Raw genomic sequence first — 14,675 nt, forward strand, 5'->3', positions numbered from 1 at the left:
ATGATGTAAATATAATCGCGGAATATAAATAAATACGAGACGCAAAGTTACGTACAACGAAAAAAATAAATGGATATTAAAAGAAACAGTTCGATATCGTGTTGTGTTTTAAAAGTTAGTTTATTAATTTCATGTTATTTTCGAAATTGTGGTAACTCAAAGTCGATTATTATTATCGACATTAATTTAGCTTCATTCTCTAGAATATAATAACAAATAACGAATGTTAAAACTACCTGTGAGAGGAAATAAGTTGGCGATGCAAACACGTTGATCAAATTGTAATTTATTTGACAAAAGAACGTACAAATTAGTAAGAAATTTCAGTAGTGGACGGCACTTAAGATTAAAATCAAAACTTTACAAAAAGAAAAACTATACATGTGTAAGTTGAACGTTATTTTATAAAGTTTATTCTATCCGCGAAGACAATGACACAGGACTAAGCTTAATAACGATACAGGGTAGTAATAACACGTATCATAAAGGTAGTAGAAAAACGAGTTACATTTGTAAAAAAAAATAATAGAAATTCTAAAGTGTATAAGCAATATTAAGATACGTCTTAAATATCTAGGGACAACGTTAATGGCGGCACACGCAACTAAAGATAATAATTCTTCGCGTTCGCTGATCCTTAACCCTTGAGTAGGTTTGCATTTGCAACATAAAGTCTGCCAAACTCTCAATTTGTTACTTTGCATTTAAGTAAAGAAGAATTCGTTAATTTCTCCTGTTAAGTACATTTAAAATAAAACCAATGTAGCACAACAACAAAAAATAGTTTCAATTCCAAGGAGCATCCGATAGTAGTCCTCTGTGTGCCTACTCCTGGGTTAATATACGATTCATAGTGATCGTGGTACAAAAGAAAAGTAATTTATATATATAGAGTCTTCAAGCATTCGAAAATCCACAATATACATAACACAGTATACGCCGTTTTCAAGCAGCTCGAATCCTTCGTCTGATATGATTCAATGTGATCGATGTATCAATTAAATAATGACTTTCAATTATGTTTCCGCGTAAGACATCGTAGATAAACTTTCGTTTGAAATCAATGGACAATACCGGAGTTGGAGTTAATTTAAGTTGGAATCTCAACATTTGATATCTTTAGTCGTTCAACCATCGTAAAATTCGATACATTTGTATTTTATTAGTTAAGTATCTTGTACGTATTCACAGCGGCTTATAGGAAGCGAACTTTTCAAGCAACTTTCAAACGAACAGCCCGTGCGATACGAACGTTACACTTAGATTACATTTAAATGCGCGACAACAATATTAACAATAGTGATTTAAGTACGTTGATTCGTCTTTCTTTCGTGCTCGCTGCACCGATTAACGCATCGATGCATTTTTTACGAGGCCCATGGAAATGACCGATACAGATTTCGCCAACGCCAGTTTTGATCGACGCTAATATCGACCGCGATATATATTCTCTATGATACATAAATCTTTAAATTAAACCCTCTTCATAATCAAACGCAAAGAATATATATATATCGCGGTCAATATTGGTGTCTGTCAAAACTACTGTCGGTGAATTCTGGTATGCGAAGTCTGTGCTGGTAATTTCTATGGGACCCTTTTCTAACGACTCGATGCTAAAGATTGTGAAAACAATTCGCTTTAGAATTTGCATTCTGCAAGTTCGGCGTACCTTGGCCATTTATAGTTACCAACGACTCGTACACGAATGAAACAATTAGGCTCCGTCGTTGCGTTATAATATACTTTCACGAGGCCGTGTTATCATTGCAGAACATTGAGTTCAACTCCGAACATCGAGTCTTCTTCGTCTTGGTACAGCACTGGACGCATATCGAAAGGCAAACGGTTAAGACTAATTGTTATGGTCAGAGATGGACAGAATTTTATTCGAATAACACGTGACGAATATGAAACACCTTATGGCGATTTATACGCTAGGTTTATATCTGCTGAATAGTTGTTAGAATAGATGGTCTTTGTTCGTTTAGTATGAAATATAATTTTATTTTATCATTAAAATTGGTAGTTTGTATCAAACGAGTAATTCGTTATTCGACATACTGATCTAGATAAGAATTCTGCCCGTCTCTGCTTATGGTAACATGAATTTATTTTCCCTCGCATAAAGATACATATTCTTCAACAACATTCTCCTTGGTTTGATTTTACGTGACTTATAACGAAGTCACCGTTTGTGATTTCCAAATTGTATATTCGTTTTTAGAAGTTCAATTCCTTCGTTTCGTTGAAAACTATCGGGAACCTTAAGGTACCTTGAAAATCACTGTAATACAAGACGATCAGGTTTCTAGTTTTCTGTACGTAGAATTAATTTCGCCCTTCAATCGACGAAATTCCAGGTCCAGTTTATTAATAACATTTAAGATAATTTGAATCGTCTCGTGGCAATTTTCCGATACGTATTAAATTGTTTTTAATTTTCACTTCCTTCCACGTATAAATTTAAAGATACTTGGAATAAGTAGCTAGTAAGAAGTACTAAATTATAGCGGATCCATGGATTCTTTTCAGTCAGGTGCAATCGTGTGGTAAAACATATTTGAATAGCTTTTAATGTAATTCCCTTCGTACTTAATGCTTCTTTTCGAATTTACTCGAACCATTGCTCTTTGACTATTGCATTTGCTTTAGATATCGTCCTTTAAATATCATTCCTTATTATTTTATAGTAGAATTCAAAATTTCGCATTACCTGACCCCATACGTTCGGACAGTGGCATAACTAGGAGCGTGCAACTCAAATTTTAACAATTAACAATTCTTTTTTGTAGATATAAATTTTGGAATAAACGCTAAATAAATGTTCCCATAATATCTCACCAGAAATATTCGTCAGGGGTTACAATTTATATAATTCTGGAAATTACAGGTTGTCAATTTTTCTGTGAAACTTAAAGATATCAAAGATTCAAAAAACGTAGATTTATTTATTTCTTGAGTAGTACACGCGTGGTTTAGATACTCGACCCAATTATTTTAAACAAGATAAAACACTAATCAAATATTTAAAACAAAGGGGTTGACTTCCCATAATAAATTTTAACACACTATCCGTAGAATTGTTTGTTACGCCACTGTATTCACTTTCGTTTATCGTTTAACGATTAATACAAATAAATTAAAACTCACAATTATCGAACCAGTTGTCTAAGACTAACCGTCGTGTATAAAATATAAAACGAAACATATCAAAACAATTCTTTATCTCTATCGTAAGACGTAAACAGAAAAAGATCAAATAAAACGCGATCGCGAATGGCGGAAAGGTAGAAGTTTGATTGTGTATGAAATCATCGTTCTAAGAACGACGAAGATCTATTCGTTGGGCGTTTCCTCCTCCGTCGCTGGTTTTGTATATAAAATTTCGGCGTATTCAGTTTTATCCTCGTTCAGGACTCGCGGGGCAGCACCCTGTTGTTGCTGCGTCAAGTCTAACTCCGCGTAAACAATTCCACCTTCGCCTGTGGTCGGAGGCTTATTTTCCTGGCCTTGTTGACCTGGCGCAGCGGTCTGAAGCTGTGAAATTGAAATTTTATAGTCGAGACGTGTAACGTATTATTTCTATTCTCTATCATCGACTTGAATTTGTTATTAAACAATTTACAATACATTTTCTAATAAATATCCCAATTTTTTATTCTCTATCTCGTGTATTTTTATCTCAAAAAGAGGAGGAAGTTATTGGCTCGAGACCTTTGAAATAAAAGCATTACCTTTTCGTCGTCGACTGTGACGACAGTCCTCATGGTGTCGGTGTCAACGCCAGACACTTTGTCCTTGTTACGTTTGAATAGTCGACTGAAGCTAATTTTCGGTTTCTTTCCACTTCGAGATGATCCATCCACTTCTGTCCTGGAGTATCGGCCAGCACTTTCCGTGTCGCTTCTAGTCAATAAAAGATAACTTCCTTATAGTGTTTGTTTCGTTTTTACAGAATTTGCTTTGATATATGTTGCAAGCAGCGATACAACTTTCGAAACGATGCGAACCCAAACATAAATGAAAGAATTATGAGGCATTCGAAACGCGTCAACTAGGCACTACAATTCGTGAACAATTTGGTTTTCACATGCGTCAGTGATAATTTAAACTGTGACATCTTGTCCGTTAAGAAATTATGTCCTCGAAAAGTGTTTAAAATATTACTTTAGTCATTGACAGATCGGTGACGCCATTGATTCACCATTGACGTAAATGATTCAATTCCCGTCATGTTTTGATGGTCACCGAGTCTGTATGTTCATACTTATATTGAATACGGATAAGGTGTAAGCGTTGGATGTGATGTTTAAAGAGTAAAACATGTTCTTTATTTGATTTGGATGTATTCAAATAAGTAAAGCGACGATACGGTAGAATTCGACAATAATGTGCTTAGAAACTACTAAATTAATTTAAATACTACTAATATAATTTAACTTTGATACTATTTGTATAACACAACTTAGATAACTACTAGTATAAAGCAACTCAAGTTCTAATCTTATATATACGTATAATGTGTAGTTTTTTAAATGCTTCATTTAGATTGGCTTTGCTAATTGTACAAAAAACAATAGTCGTGGCATAATATTTCTAGGATCTGGACATCTGGATTATGTCGAGGAGGTGAAACGTTTTCAGTCCCTTGATGACTGATCGACTGGATCATTTGAGTAGTGAATGATGAATTCTGATTCCTGAGTAAACATCCTGACGATCTTGATTGGTGCTTATATAAGTATCTTGTGCTTTGTCCATTTTCTCGTATCCTCCTTGTCAGGTTGCCAATTGGTATACACCAAAATTGTTGTATTATTGTAGGTATCGATGTACGTATCATAGTGCGTCAATCCATAAGCATCAATTGCTCTTCCACTTAATATGCTCAATAATGACTGCAACGTATTTTTCAGTATGACGATACATGGTCTTCAAGTATTATTTCGAAAGTAATCGCACTCCTCTGAAAATACTATTCTGGATTTATGACTGCAAAAAAACTTCACACCTCCAAGTTTTGCATTATCACGATCGCTGAATCACATCTTACTCGGCAAGTATTCTGGGTGAACTAGTTGTTATTACATAATATATTCGTGTTTTCGATAGTGTCCGCACGAAAAGAGCTTCACAATAATTATACTTTTTTTTACCGACTTCGAAAAACGAGGTTACTCAATTCGACATGTATATTTTTTTTTTTTTCGTATTTTATTTCAAGGGACTGTCAATGTTCCGTCCGACGCTAAGGAACAATTACGGGAAGGCCAACGAAAGTTTGGGACATACTCGCGAAGCAAGGCTATTCTTTAGAGTCGTGGTGATATTGCCGGAAATATCAGTTTAGTCGCGACCGTCCATGAGACCTTTAGAATTTTTATCAACGTGTTTCGTTGACAACCGAAAATTTTCAAACATTCGGGTGGAGGGAGAATGAGTTTTGAAAAACAAAAAATTTCTAGAAAATTTGTTGATACTGGTTTATAGGCCTCTAAAATCAGTGCGATGTTTACTTAAACACTTTTTTAATATCTCTGATCATTTCCGAGTTATAAGCGCAAAAGTAAAAGGGCCGGCACGGACAAAAAAGGTAGTTTCTCCCTCGAGGGAGAACAACGCAACGCAAAAGTGGCACCAAGTGAAGATGGGGTAATTCCTAGGAAAGTCTCACAAACAAGTGTATCGAGTTTCATCGAAATCGCGGTGTAACACTCACCGATGTTTCCTTGTAAGTGTAACGTGCTTTACAACCCCGGAGATTCTCTCGTAAAGAATCGCGTTGCGGACGGAACAATCAAAAGATACTAGAAAACACCGTGACTAAAGGAAGTAATAATCATTCGGTCTAGATACAGGCACGAGGTGTTTTAATAAGTTTTTTATAATTTTATATTGTCAATAACAATATATTCGTTTCAAAGTCAACGAAGATATTGATCTAGTAGGTGTCACTTACATATATGGAGGTCTTGGATTAGAAAAACTTAATCGATCATGACTGGTACGTTCAAGGATAACTACCTTTGACCATCGCAAAAGAAGTTATTGCGACAGATTCGTAATTTTCTGGAAATCTTTACTACTTATTTGCAATAATTATCGGTAATACGAATAACAAGAAATCGTACGAAATAACAAATTGTGTTCTCAATCTCGCTTCAAAGGGATTGTAGCTTTCAATAGATTCGTGTATTCGATTGGAATAGTATTCGCGTGATTGTTCGCACTTACCTAATTGTATTACTGGAATCAGAACAGTGTGAGTAATTTAATTTTGTATTTTATGTTGAAAGTTTTTACTTGTAGTCGTTGGTTTACACGTTAAAACAAGATTTGATAGGTACAGGAGTTTCTTTTTAATAAGCATGTATTATAAAAGAAATGATTGAGAAAAAGCGATCGAATTAAGCATAAGAAGCGATGATTAGGTACGATGCAGTGTAAGAGATGATGTTCCTACGAAAATTCTGCCAATGAACTTTCTTCTTATACGAAGAAGTTTATAATCTTCAAAGAATTCTCCATATGAATTAACCTTATTTAAATTAAAAATTGCAATTTTTATTTTGCAGTAAAATTGCAAAATTATGAACAAATTTGTATCTTTACGAGCAGCCTGTAGAGTTTGTGTATTTATTTCGTATGATTAAAAAGAAATCGTATACAAAACACATGAAAAACATATTTCGTAAATTATAATATAACTATTGATAGTTGCACAAGTTTGTACATTCCACATGCGTTTAGCATATGCTTTCCATACTTGCAGACGTCATAAATGCATAAATGCAGCCTACTCATAAGCAATGTTGAGATATATTATCACAAAAACTTGATCTCAAAGGAAACGATCATTTAGGCGATATATCATCGAAATCATTAAATCGTTATGTACAGATTACCCGTCCTTAATGTTGCCGCGTAGTTGTCACAATTGCTGTGAAATATTTTCAAACCAAACCAACACTGATTAAAAATACTGTCCTCCTTAGTTAAGTTATCCTATCCAAGACACTCGATTAACTACTATGTTAAACATATAACTGCTGCTGGTACACATCACAAAAATTTATTTTTATATACAGTCTGTCGATATGACTAAATTAAATGATGTGTTTGATGTTCACAAATAAATTTTTCCACTACAAATATACAAGCGTTTGTTGAGAAGAAGTTTGAATGAAATTAAGTAGAGCTACTTAACTCTAGTTAATTGCGAAAATATATTAATTTGTTACTGTACGTTATAACACGAAGAAAATTAGAGAATCTCATTTTTCTTAGATAGTCAGACATGTTAGTAAGGACAAATTAACTAAAGGAGGTCAGAGTAGCATTAACACGAGACAATGTGGATCGAAGCTCGAGCAATGTTAATTGATCGCCATGTATTTCGGTATTTCCCATAGAGAGTGATGATGCGACGATTCGAAGCTTGATGGGAAAAAAATAAAAAAAAGGCTTGCCTTTGGCTACCGACAGTCTCTGGAGTTTTCGATTTCTCAAAACGAAGGAGACTAATGCTCGTTGTTGGATCCGCGAAGTCTCTGAAAATGTGCGATCTGCTTGCAATATGGTAAATACCGATATAAGTAAAAAATTGCAAGGGGCGACGAGAACGAATTTTCCTTCAACCGCTTTCCTTGTACGCTAAATCGTTAGGGGAATCGTACTGAATTTTTAATTCTAGCACAGACTTTTTACATTTTTATAAGACATCCACGATGTTGCAAATAGTACCGGTATAATGATTTATAGGTGCAGTTTAGAGATAGATTCAGTACACAAAAATAATCCAAAGTTTGTGTGAACATACAAACTGATTAAAAGTACAGTGGAGATTGTCGCATAAAATTATTTTCAAATAGATTTTGATAGTTGAATTTTAGATTTAAATTGAATTTTATAAATAAAAACGAAGCAGTGCAACGTTAAGTCAGAGATTCATCGTGTGGCTTCTCATGCCACATGGGTGCAGTAAAGTTTCATCAGGCGAGCAATCAAAGTATTCTCACTACGGTAAGCGCTATTTAGCAGGGGTTGTAGGGGGAGTATTAGTTACGAAATTCGTTGGGAACTATAGAAACATCAAGAGTGCGTAAGTGCTACCAGAAATCCACTACGAAACCTGGAAAAAACGAATACTTACGATTCGCCGAGGTTCCTACTCGTTGAGCTACCTGAAAACAATTGAAAAGAGATAGGTTTCGTTTAATCGCAATAGGACAATTTATATCTCTAAAAATTAACGAAACCACTACCGAACGAAAGTTTCGTTCTATCAGCTCATTCAATTCTCACTATCTTGTCCTATTTCGTTAAAAAAAAAAAAAGGACTTTTACATTTAGAAAAATACAAATTTTCCAACTAAAAACTGGCCAAATATCCCACCAACTTGATTGATTAGTGGCTGTTGATAAGATATTTGACCGATTCTTAATTTTGGTTGCGCGAGGAAAGTGTAAAGAATGATATTGACGATTGTAAAAACGATTTTGAAATGAATTATCGTAGTGTCAAGAAAGTCTATAATTATAAATTCTTTACGACAACCTGTTGAAGCGATAATAGCACTTGATCATGGCTTGTTAAGCCTTCAATTGGAAACCACTTGTATTGTGTTAGGAAGCTCATGCATACTAAATACAAGATACTTAGTGATTTGAAAAGTAAGAGTGAGATATTTTTACAAAAGGAAATTCATTTGAATTGTATCATTCGAAACTTAAAACAATTGAATGAATATACAACAAACTTAAAGAAATATAGACAAAATTTTTGTTAACGAAATAGTGCAGTCAGATCAATTTTACAGGATTATATTTTTATACGACACGGTACGTAATACTTTACATACGTATAGGAGAAAGTCTCTTCTTGGTGATATTAATTTTAATTGTAATATCAATTAATTGTTTCAACAATTGAAAAATGATTTGCAATCAATCAACTTATAAATTCATCTCTTATTTACAGCTACACCACGAACTTTCAAACGGTAGTGTACGTTATTAAATCACTTGCATTTGTCCACGTGTGAACAGTCGATGAACAATTTAATAAACAAACATTTGATATTTGCACGAATGCTACAAACGTTACTGCATTATTACCGAGTTCGATAGCAGTGACAAATGTAAGCAAAGCCAGAATTAAATCAACTAATTTCCAATTGATTTCGAGCAGTAGTATTACCAAACGGATTATCATATCACATTAATATTCTAATACCTCTGACACGATTGGCAATTCGCGTATCCAATTTCTGCAAAATCGAAATGAAATTCAGTAAATCCTGACGGTGATAGGATGGCATATTTTCGTGTACTATCGTCTGTATTTAAAACAAATGTTTTATTTCAAAAATCATATAATACCTAAGTATAATATCATAGCGATGAATGAACTTACAATTAATTACATACAGCTTTCTATATATTAATTTCATTTGAATTCTTAATTAGATTTACTCTTGCCTACTGCGTTGTATCTACAAGTACAGATACAAAATGTTCATGTTCTTCTCGTATTCGTTTTATTTATTTATTTTTTTGTTTATTATGTGCTCGCAGTGTCTGTGTACGTGTTTGTGTATGTGTGTGTATATATATATTCATGATACATACGTACGCGCGTATGATTCTTTTTTTTTTTAATTATTTTTCTCGTATTCCATTTATCGACCGTATAACATTCAAACTGCGCCTTCTCTCTTATTTTCTTAATCGTAAAGTCGTAATTTAAATCTCTTGTTGACGTTTCATCTGTTTTCTTTTTTCTTTTTCACTCGTTTTACCTCAACGTTTCATTCATTAAAGTAGCGATCTCTGAAGTATTCTTAAAGTGCTCTCTCGTCGTTGATGCTGTTTACATTGGGCCCTCGTTACAAAAAGTATAGAAAAAACGTCGGTACCGAAGAACGGATGTTCAAAGCTGACGTTTATCAAACGCAAGCCAATCGCATCGCGTTTCGAATCACTGTTCGGCTTACGCTCGTCTAATTAATATGATTGACTTCTAAAAATGTTTCAGAGAACACCATTTTCAGGTATTCGTAATCCTTTATCGTTATAGTCGTATTTAATATCTAAACTTACGTTAACATAAATATATATATATTATATATATATAATATATATATACTTCATTGTATGGCCAACGATCATGCTTCTTACAATGTTACAAGTATTAACCACTCCCGTTAATATCAATAAGTTTTACAAATGTTCAACTTCGAGCATTATTTCTAATTTTCTTATAAAAAAATAAAATAAATGTAAACGTAATAACGGAACAGAATATCCGAATTTAATCGCCCGTTTCTCGGCTTAATGCGTGTCCTACGTGTGTTTCCGTGTAATACGTATGTACATACGTATAGTTCTCGATGTATACGGCATACAAATGGTAAACGTAGCATGATCATGTTTTAAATAATTGTATCGGTTACAATTAATGAATCGTGGAAATCAAATTACGAAATAAGTGTCTTAACGTCATTAAAAATGTACCGCAAGGAATTTTTGTACATTAAACGTATCCGCGCTTAATTATCCTTAAAAATTCTGCGTTAATCGATTTTATCGTATCGACGCGTATCATTGTCGTGGTCGCTACGCAGGCTGAACGCGTGTCAAACATTGTACAGAAGATAGAGTCGTACGATGTTTGGGTTTATTATCGTCGTGTTTTCATTTACGGCAGCATAGTTTTCTCGGCGAAATTCAGTTCTTTTCCATTTGTTTTTTTTTTGTGAAAGGATTAGAGGGGGTGTCCAGTGCTTATATTTGGCAGTGATTTCAGAATACAAATCCGTGTTTTTTTTTTTTGTATTTTTTTCTTTCATGGGCCCCATTAACGATCCTTTTTGCGATTGTAGTTTCGTTTAGGGCTGGCACTATTCGAATGTTTTATAGGCAATTGAACATCATAAACGAACTTTGAGTGTCTGAGGAGTCGAATACCACTATATGAGTTTTGCTATTTAAATATTACTATTCGAATATCATTTTTGAATATTATTATTAGAATGTAATCTTTTAATTTTTATTATTCGAATATCACATTTTAAATTTTACAATTGTAATAACATTTTTCGAATACGAGTATTCGAATATCACGTACTGAATATTACTTTTGGAATATCATTTTTTGAATATCATCGTTTGAACATCTTGTTTCGAATATTCTTTGACAAGCAATTTGTTCAAATGTTTTTTAAATATCCCAGTTGCTTCTTTCGCTGATTGAGTCTTTTCTGCTGGAAGTACAGCGAACACGATACTACTTCCAGTTGAACAGTATGAACAAATTAATTCCAAGTATGAAGTATCGTTGATAAATTACGAATTCAAATAACTTGATTTATAGTACACATCAAATAGTGGAATGTTTGAAAACTATTCGAAGTTTGCGTCGAAACACTATATTGTTTGACTATTCAAATACAAAAAAATTCGTGTAGTCTCAGCCTTAGTTCCATCAACCCTATTGCGCTTAAGATAACCAAATAAATCGTTCCGATTTGTGCCATATTCTAGATACTGCAGAAATGATTTCACGTTTCAAAGAAAGAGATCAAGGGTCCACATCGACCACTGAGCAATTAGAGTATTTTATCGTTCCAATAAAAACCGATATGAAATAATAACAACGATTTATTACCTTTGAAACATTGACGTAATCAACACGTAAGCGTCACAGGCAATTTTGCAAACGCTAATACTGACGAATCACCTATGGAACGTTACTAATGTTACTTCTTCTATATTTGTTTTCCATGTTCTCGCGAGACATTGCTATCCCAAAAAAGGCACTAACGACGGTTTTAGAGTTTCGTGAAACGGTCACCTTAATCGCAACAGTCGTAAAGAACGCACTTAATAGACTTTTTTTTCAGGATTCACCGCTACCCTGCTTCTCTTAAGCGAGACATGGAATAGCGTATTTGTATTCGTATCGGTGGACATTGTGTAAAATGTTTAAAAATCGCGCGTGGCCTATATTATCCGTATAAAAAGTTTGGGCGGCCATGGGTTCCCTAACTGTTCGATACATCGTCCAATCATCGTTCAAGCTTCCTTCTTTTTTTAGGCTTTGTTACACATGCAAATAGATTGTTCGCTAGTGCCAGCGATGGGCAAAATTCTCATACGCACAACTCACTTCGAATAACGAGTACATTGCGTTAAAATTTCTACAGTTTTTTTCAAAATCCCAATCTGAATTGCACAATTGGCCGAATAAAATTCTGCCCATCTCTGGTTAGTACACATAATATATTACCACGACGTTCACACGTGACTCGCGGAGAACGCACGAAGGAACTGTCCTGTTCTGCTAATCTGGACAATTGCGAAAAATCGAGGTTTTTAGGTTGAATTGGCAGGACGAAGTCGTACAGGCAAAGTAATCGCATTACCACTTAAGAATTAATTAAAATATTCAGTTGTGACGCGTCAGGTGTCCGCTTGATCGAAATGTTTGTTTAAAAGATGAACGTGTGCTCTTTATGTTGACCCAGGAACAATTGAGACTGGTTAGCGCAGTGCTTGTTATAATTATGGAATTTTTATTTTGGATCGTTCGTAAAATTGTCAAATATCTGAGGTTACAGACTCGAAATATCGATCTACTAACGTATTCTATATTCGTACCGTATCGTTTAAACAAGTTCCTGAAAGGAGCTATTTTTATCCAATATGACCAAGATCTGTGGCATTCAAGTTCTAATAATTGATGCAGACTTATTATTTTGGATCTGAGAATCTATTTGCAGTACTTTAGAATAGTACTGGATCTTCTGGTGCAAACATTGCACACCCAATTCAATTTTAACCAACTTCGATCGTTCCTGAGACTTACCTCCTTGCTAGAATAGCTGGACCTAAATTCCTCGATTTAATTTTGTGATAAATGAATCAGAAATCAAGGAACAATTTATCCTCTATGCTTTGAATTCCTTTTGTAGAGTGATAATTGTTACGCTAAAAAAATGAGGCTCAACTTGGACGTCACAACCTTACTAAACCTACAACGCAACGAAAGGCAGTAGATCCATGCCGCGGATCTCTCGATCATGGCAGAACAGGGTCGTTCGATCGCTCGAAGTAGACACTTGTACGCGGCTCAGCCTCTTTAACGGCGCAAACAACGCTTCGACGTCGCGAACACGATACAAAGTACTTAATTGGCAACATACACGTAATCGATCCTTAATATCTTAATATCCACGCTCTAGATTCCTCCTCCTCCACCCCCCTCCCCTATTTCAATCCTCAATCGTCCACTTCTATCGACCTTCGCGAATTTCTTAAATCACCCTTAAGTGTAACCCTATACTCTGCCCGATAATAGTCTTCCTCTCAAAAATTCACGGATAACGACAGGTCGCTCGGCAATTGGAGTGCAAGTGGATAAATAAGTATTCAGTTAATATTTACGAGTTGCAAGCCAAGTGCCCTCGACACAGAATATAATATATATTCATTACTATTATTCAATCTCGTACCATAATATTTATAATATATTTATATATATATATTTATTTATATATATATATACTTTTAATATATACAACACGCAGTAATTTTCGGTCGCCATCGTCCGACGAATTCGCTCGGGATCGATCTCTTTCTGTCGTTTTTCTTTTATTTTCCGTCGCCCAAATTTTTCTTCCGTTCTCGATGCAAACACGCGAAACTCGTCGGACCGGACGATCCCTCTTTGTAAGTGAAAACACGATCGCATATGGAAAAAAGTGAAAGAGTGTATGTGCAGAATTCGGAAATGTTTCGTCAACGAATGACAGATGCAGGGATCGATTCTCTTTCATCGTCTCGCCATCCCGTTCGTTATTATTTTCTTTTCGTTTTTCTTTTTCCTTTTTTTTTCCTTTTTTTTTTTTAAATACATCTCCCCGTAACGACGATCACTTTAATAATCTCTCACGTTCGTGAACTTCTTTTCTCCGTTATACGTACGCGTGAGTTTCGTGTAGCCAGAGACGGGCAAGATATTCTTGTTTAGATAAAATAATGGCGAACACATTTCGTTCGTTCGGTAATGGTTGAATTGAAATGAAATTCTTAATTGTAGAGTAACACAGCTTTTGGGCATTGATAGTGGCGCGAGCAAAGGAGCGCGAGTTTTATTGAGCAAAGAAATTTGTTGGTTCTTTTATCATTTTTTATAACATGTTTCCAAAGTAGTATGTGTGTATTTCAAATAGTTTCATGGCCTTGCAAAATTGAATCATTTTCATTACGAAACTGTTACTTTTTCGTTTCTTCTATTTCAAAGAAGCCTTCAGCATTAGAAATATTATTAATCCACTCTCAAGTACCTTTCAAATTTGTTAAACTTTTCAATATGACACTCTCAATGCAAGGAAGCAGTATTAAATCTCTCGAATGAACGAAAACTCGCTGGAATTATTCAATCGAATAAAAATCGTTACATATCTGACGGTTGATTTTATTCGTCGTGTATCGTTCGAATGAAATTTCACCCTTCTCTGAACGTGACGCGTGCATGGGTATATGTTTTTTCGTGTCTGCGGTTTATGTATCGTGACGACTGAGCTAAGCAAAGATCACCAGTACAAAAGTACAAACAACACTTATTGTCGACGGGAATGATAATGAAATTACGAAACTCACTTCTTCTC

At 34.6% G+C, this 14,675-nt stretch overlaps 1 protein-coding gene across 2 annotated transcripts in view; it reads right to left on the reverse strand.

The window, feature by feature from the left end:
- Positions 1-266: 266 nt before the first annotated feature.
- Positions 267-14,675, reverse strand: part of LOC128872538 (fasciclin-3) — a 431,525-nt gene continuing 417,116 nt past the window's right edge. Inside the window, exons 8-11 of one of the 2 annotated variants that reach the window (XM_054115342.1) lie at positions 8,156-8,186; positions 7,473-7,553; positions 3,738-3,909; positions 267-3,540 (exon numbers count right to left, since the gene is read on the reverse strand). In XM_054115342.1, the coding sequence (XP_053971317.1) occupies positions 3,340-3,540; positions 3,738-3,909; positions 7,473-7,553; positions 8,156-8,186 (485 nt within the window). In that variant the 3' untranslated portion in view covers positions 267-3,339. The remainder of the gene's footprint in view (positions 3,541-3,737; positions 3,910-7,472; positions 7,554-8,155; positions 8,187-14,675) is intronic. The other variant, XM_054115343.1, reaches the window with a different exon arrangement.

This window comes from Hylaeus volcanicus, chromosome 2 (genome assembly GCF_026283585.1).
Source record: "Hylaeus volcanicus isolate JK05 chromosome 2, UHH_iyHylVolc1.0_haploid, whole genome shotgun sequence".
In the NCBI taxonomy this organism is placed as follows: domain Eukaryota; kingdom Metazoa; phylum Arthropoda; class Insecta; order Hymenoptera; family Colletidae; genus Hylaeus; species Hylaeus volcanicus.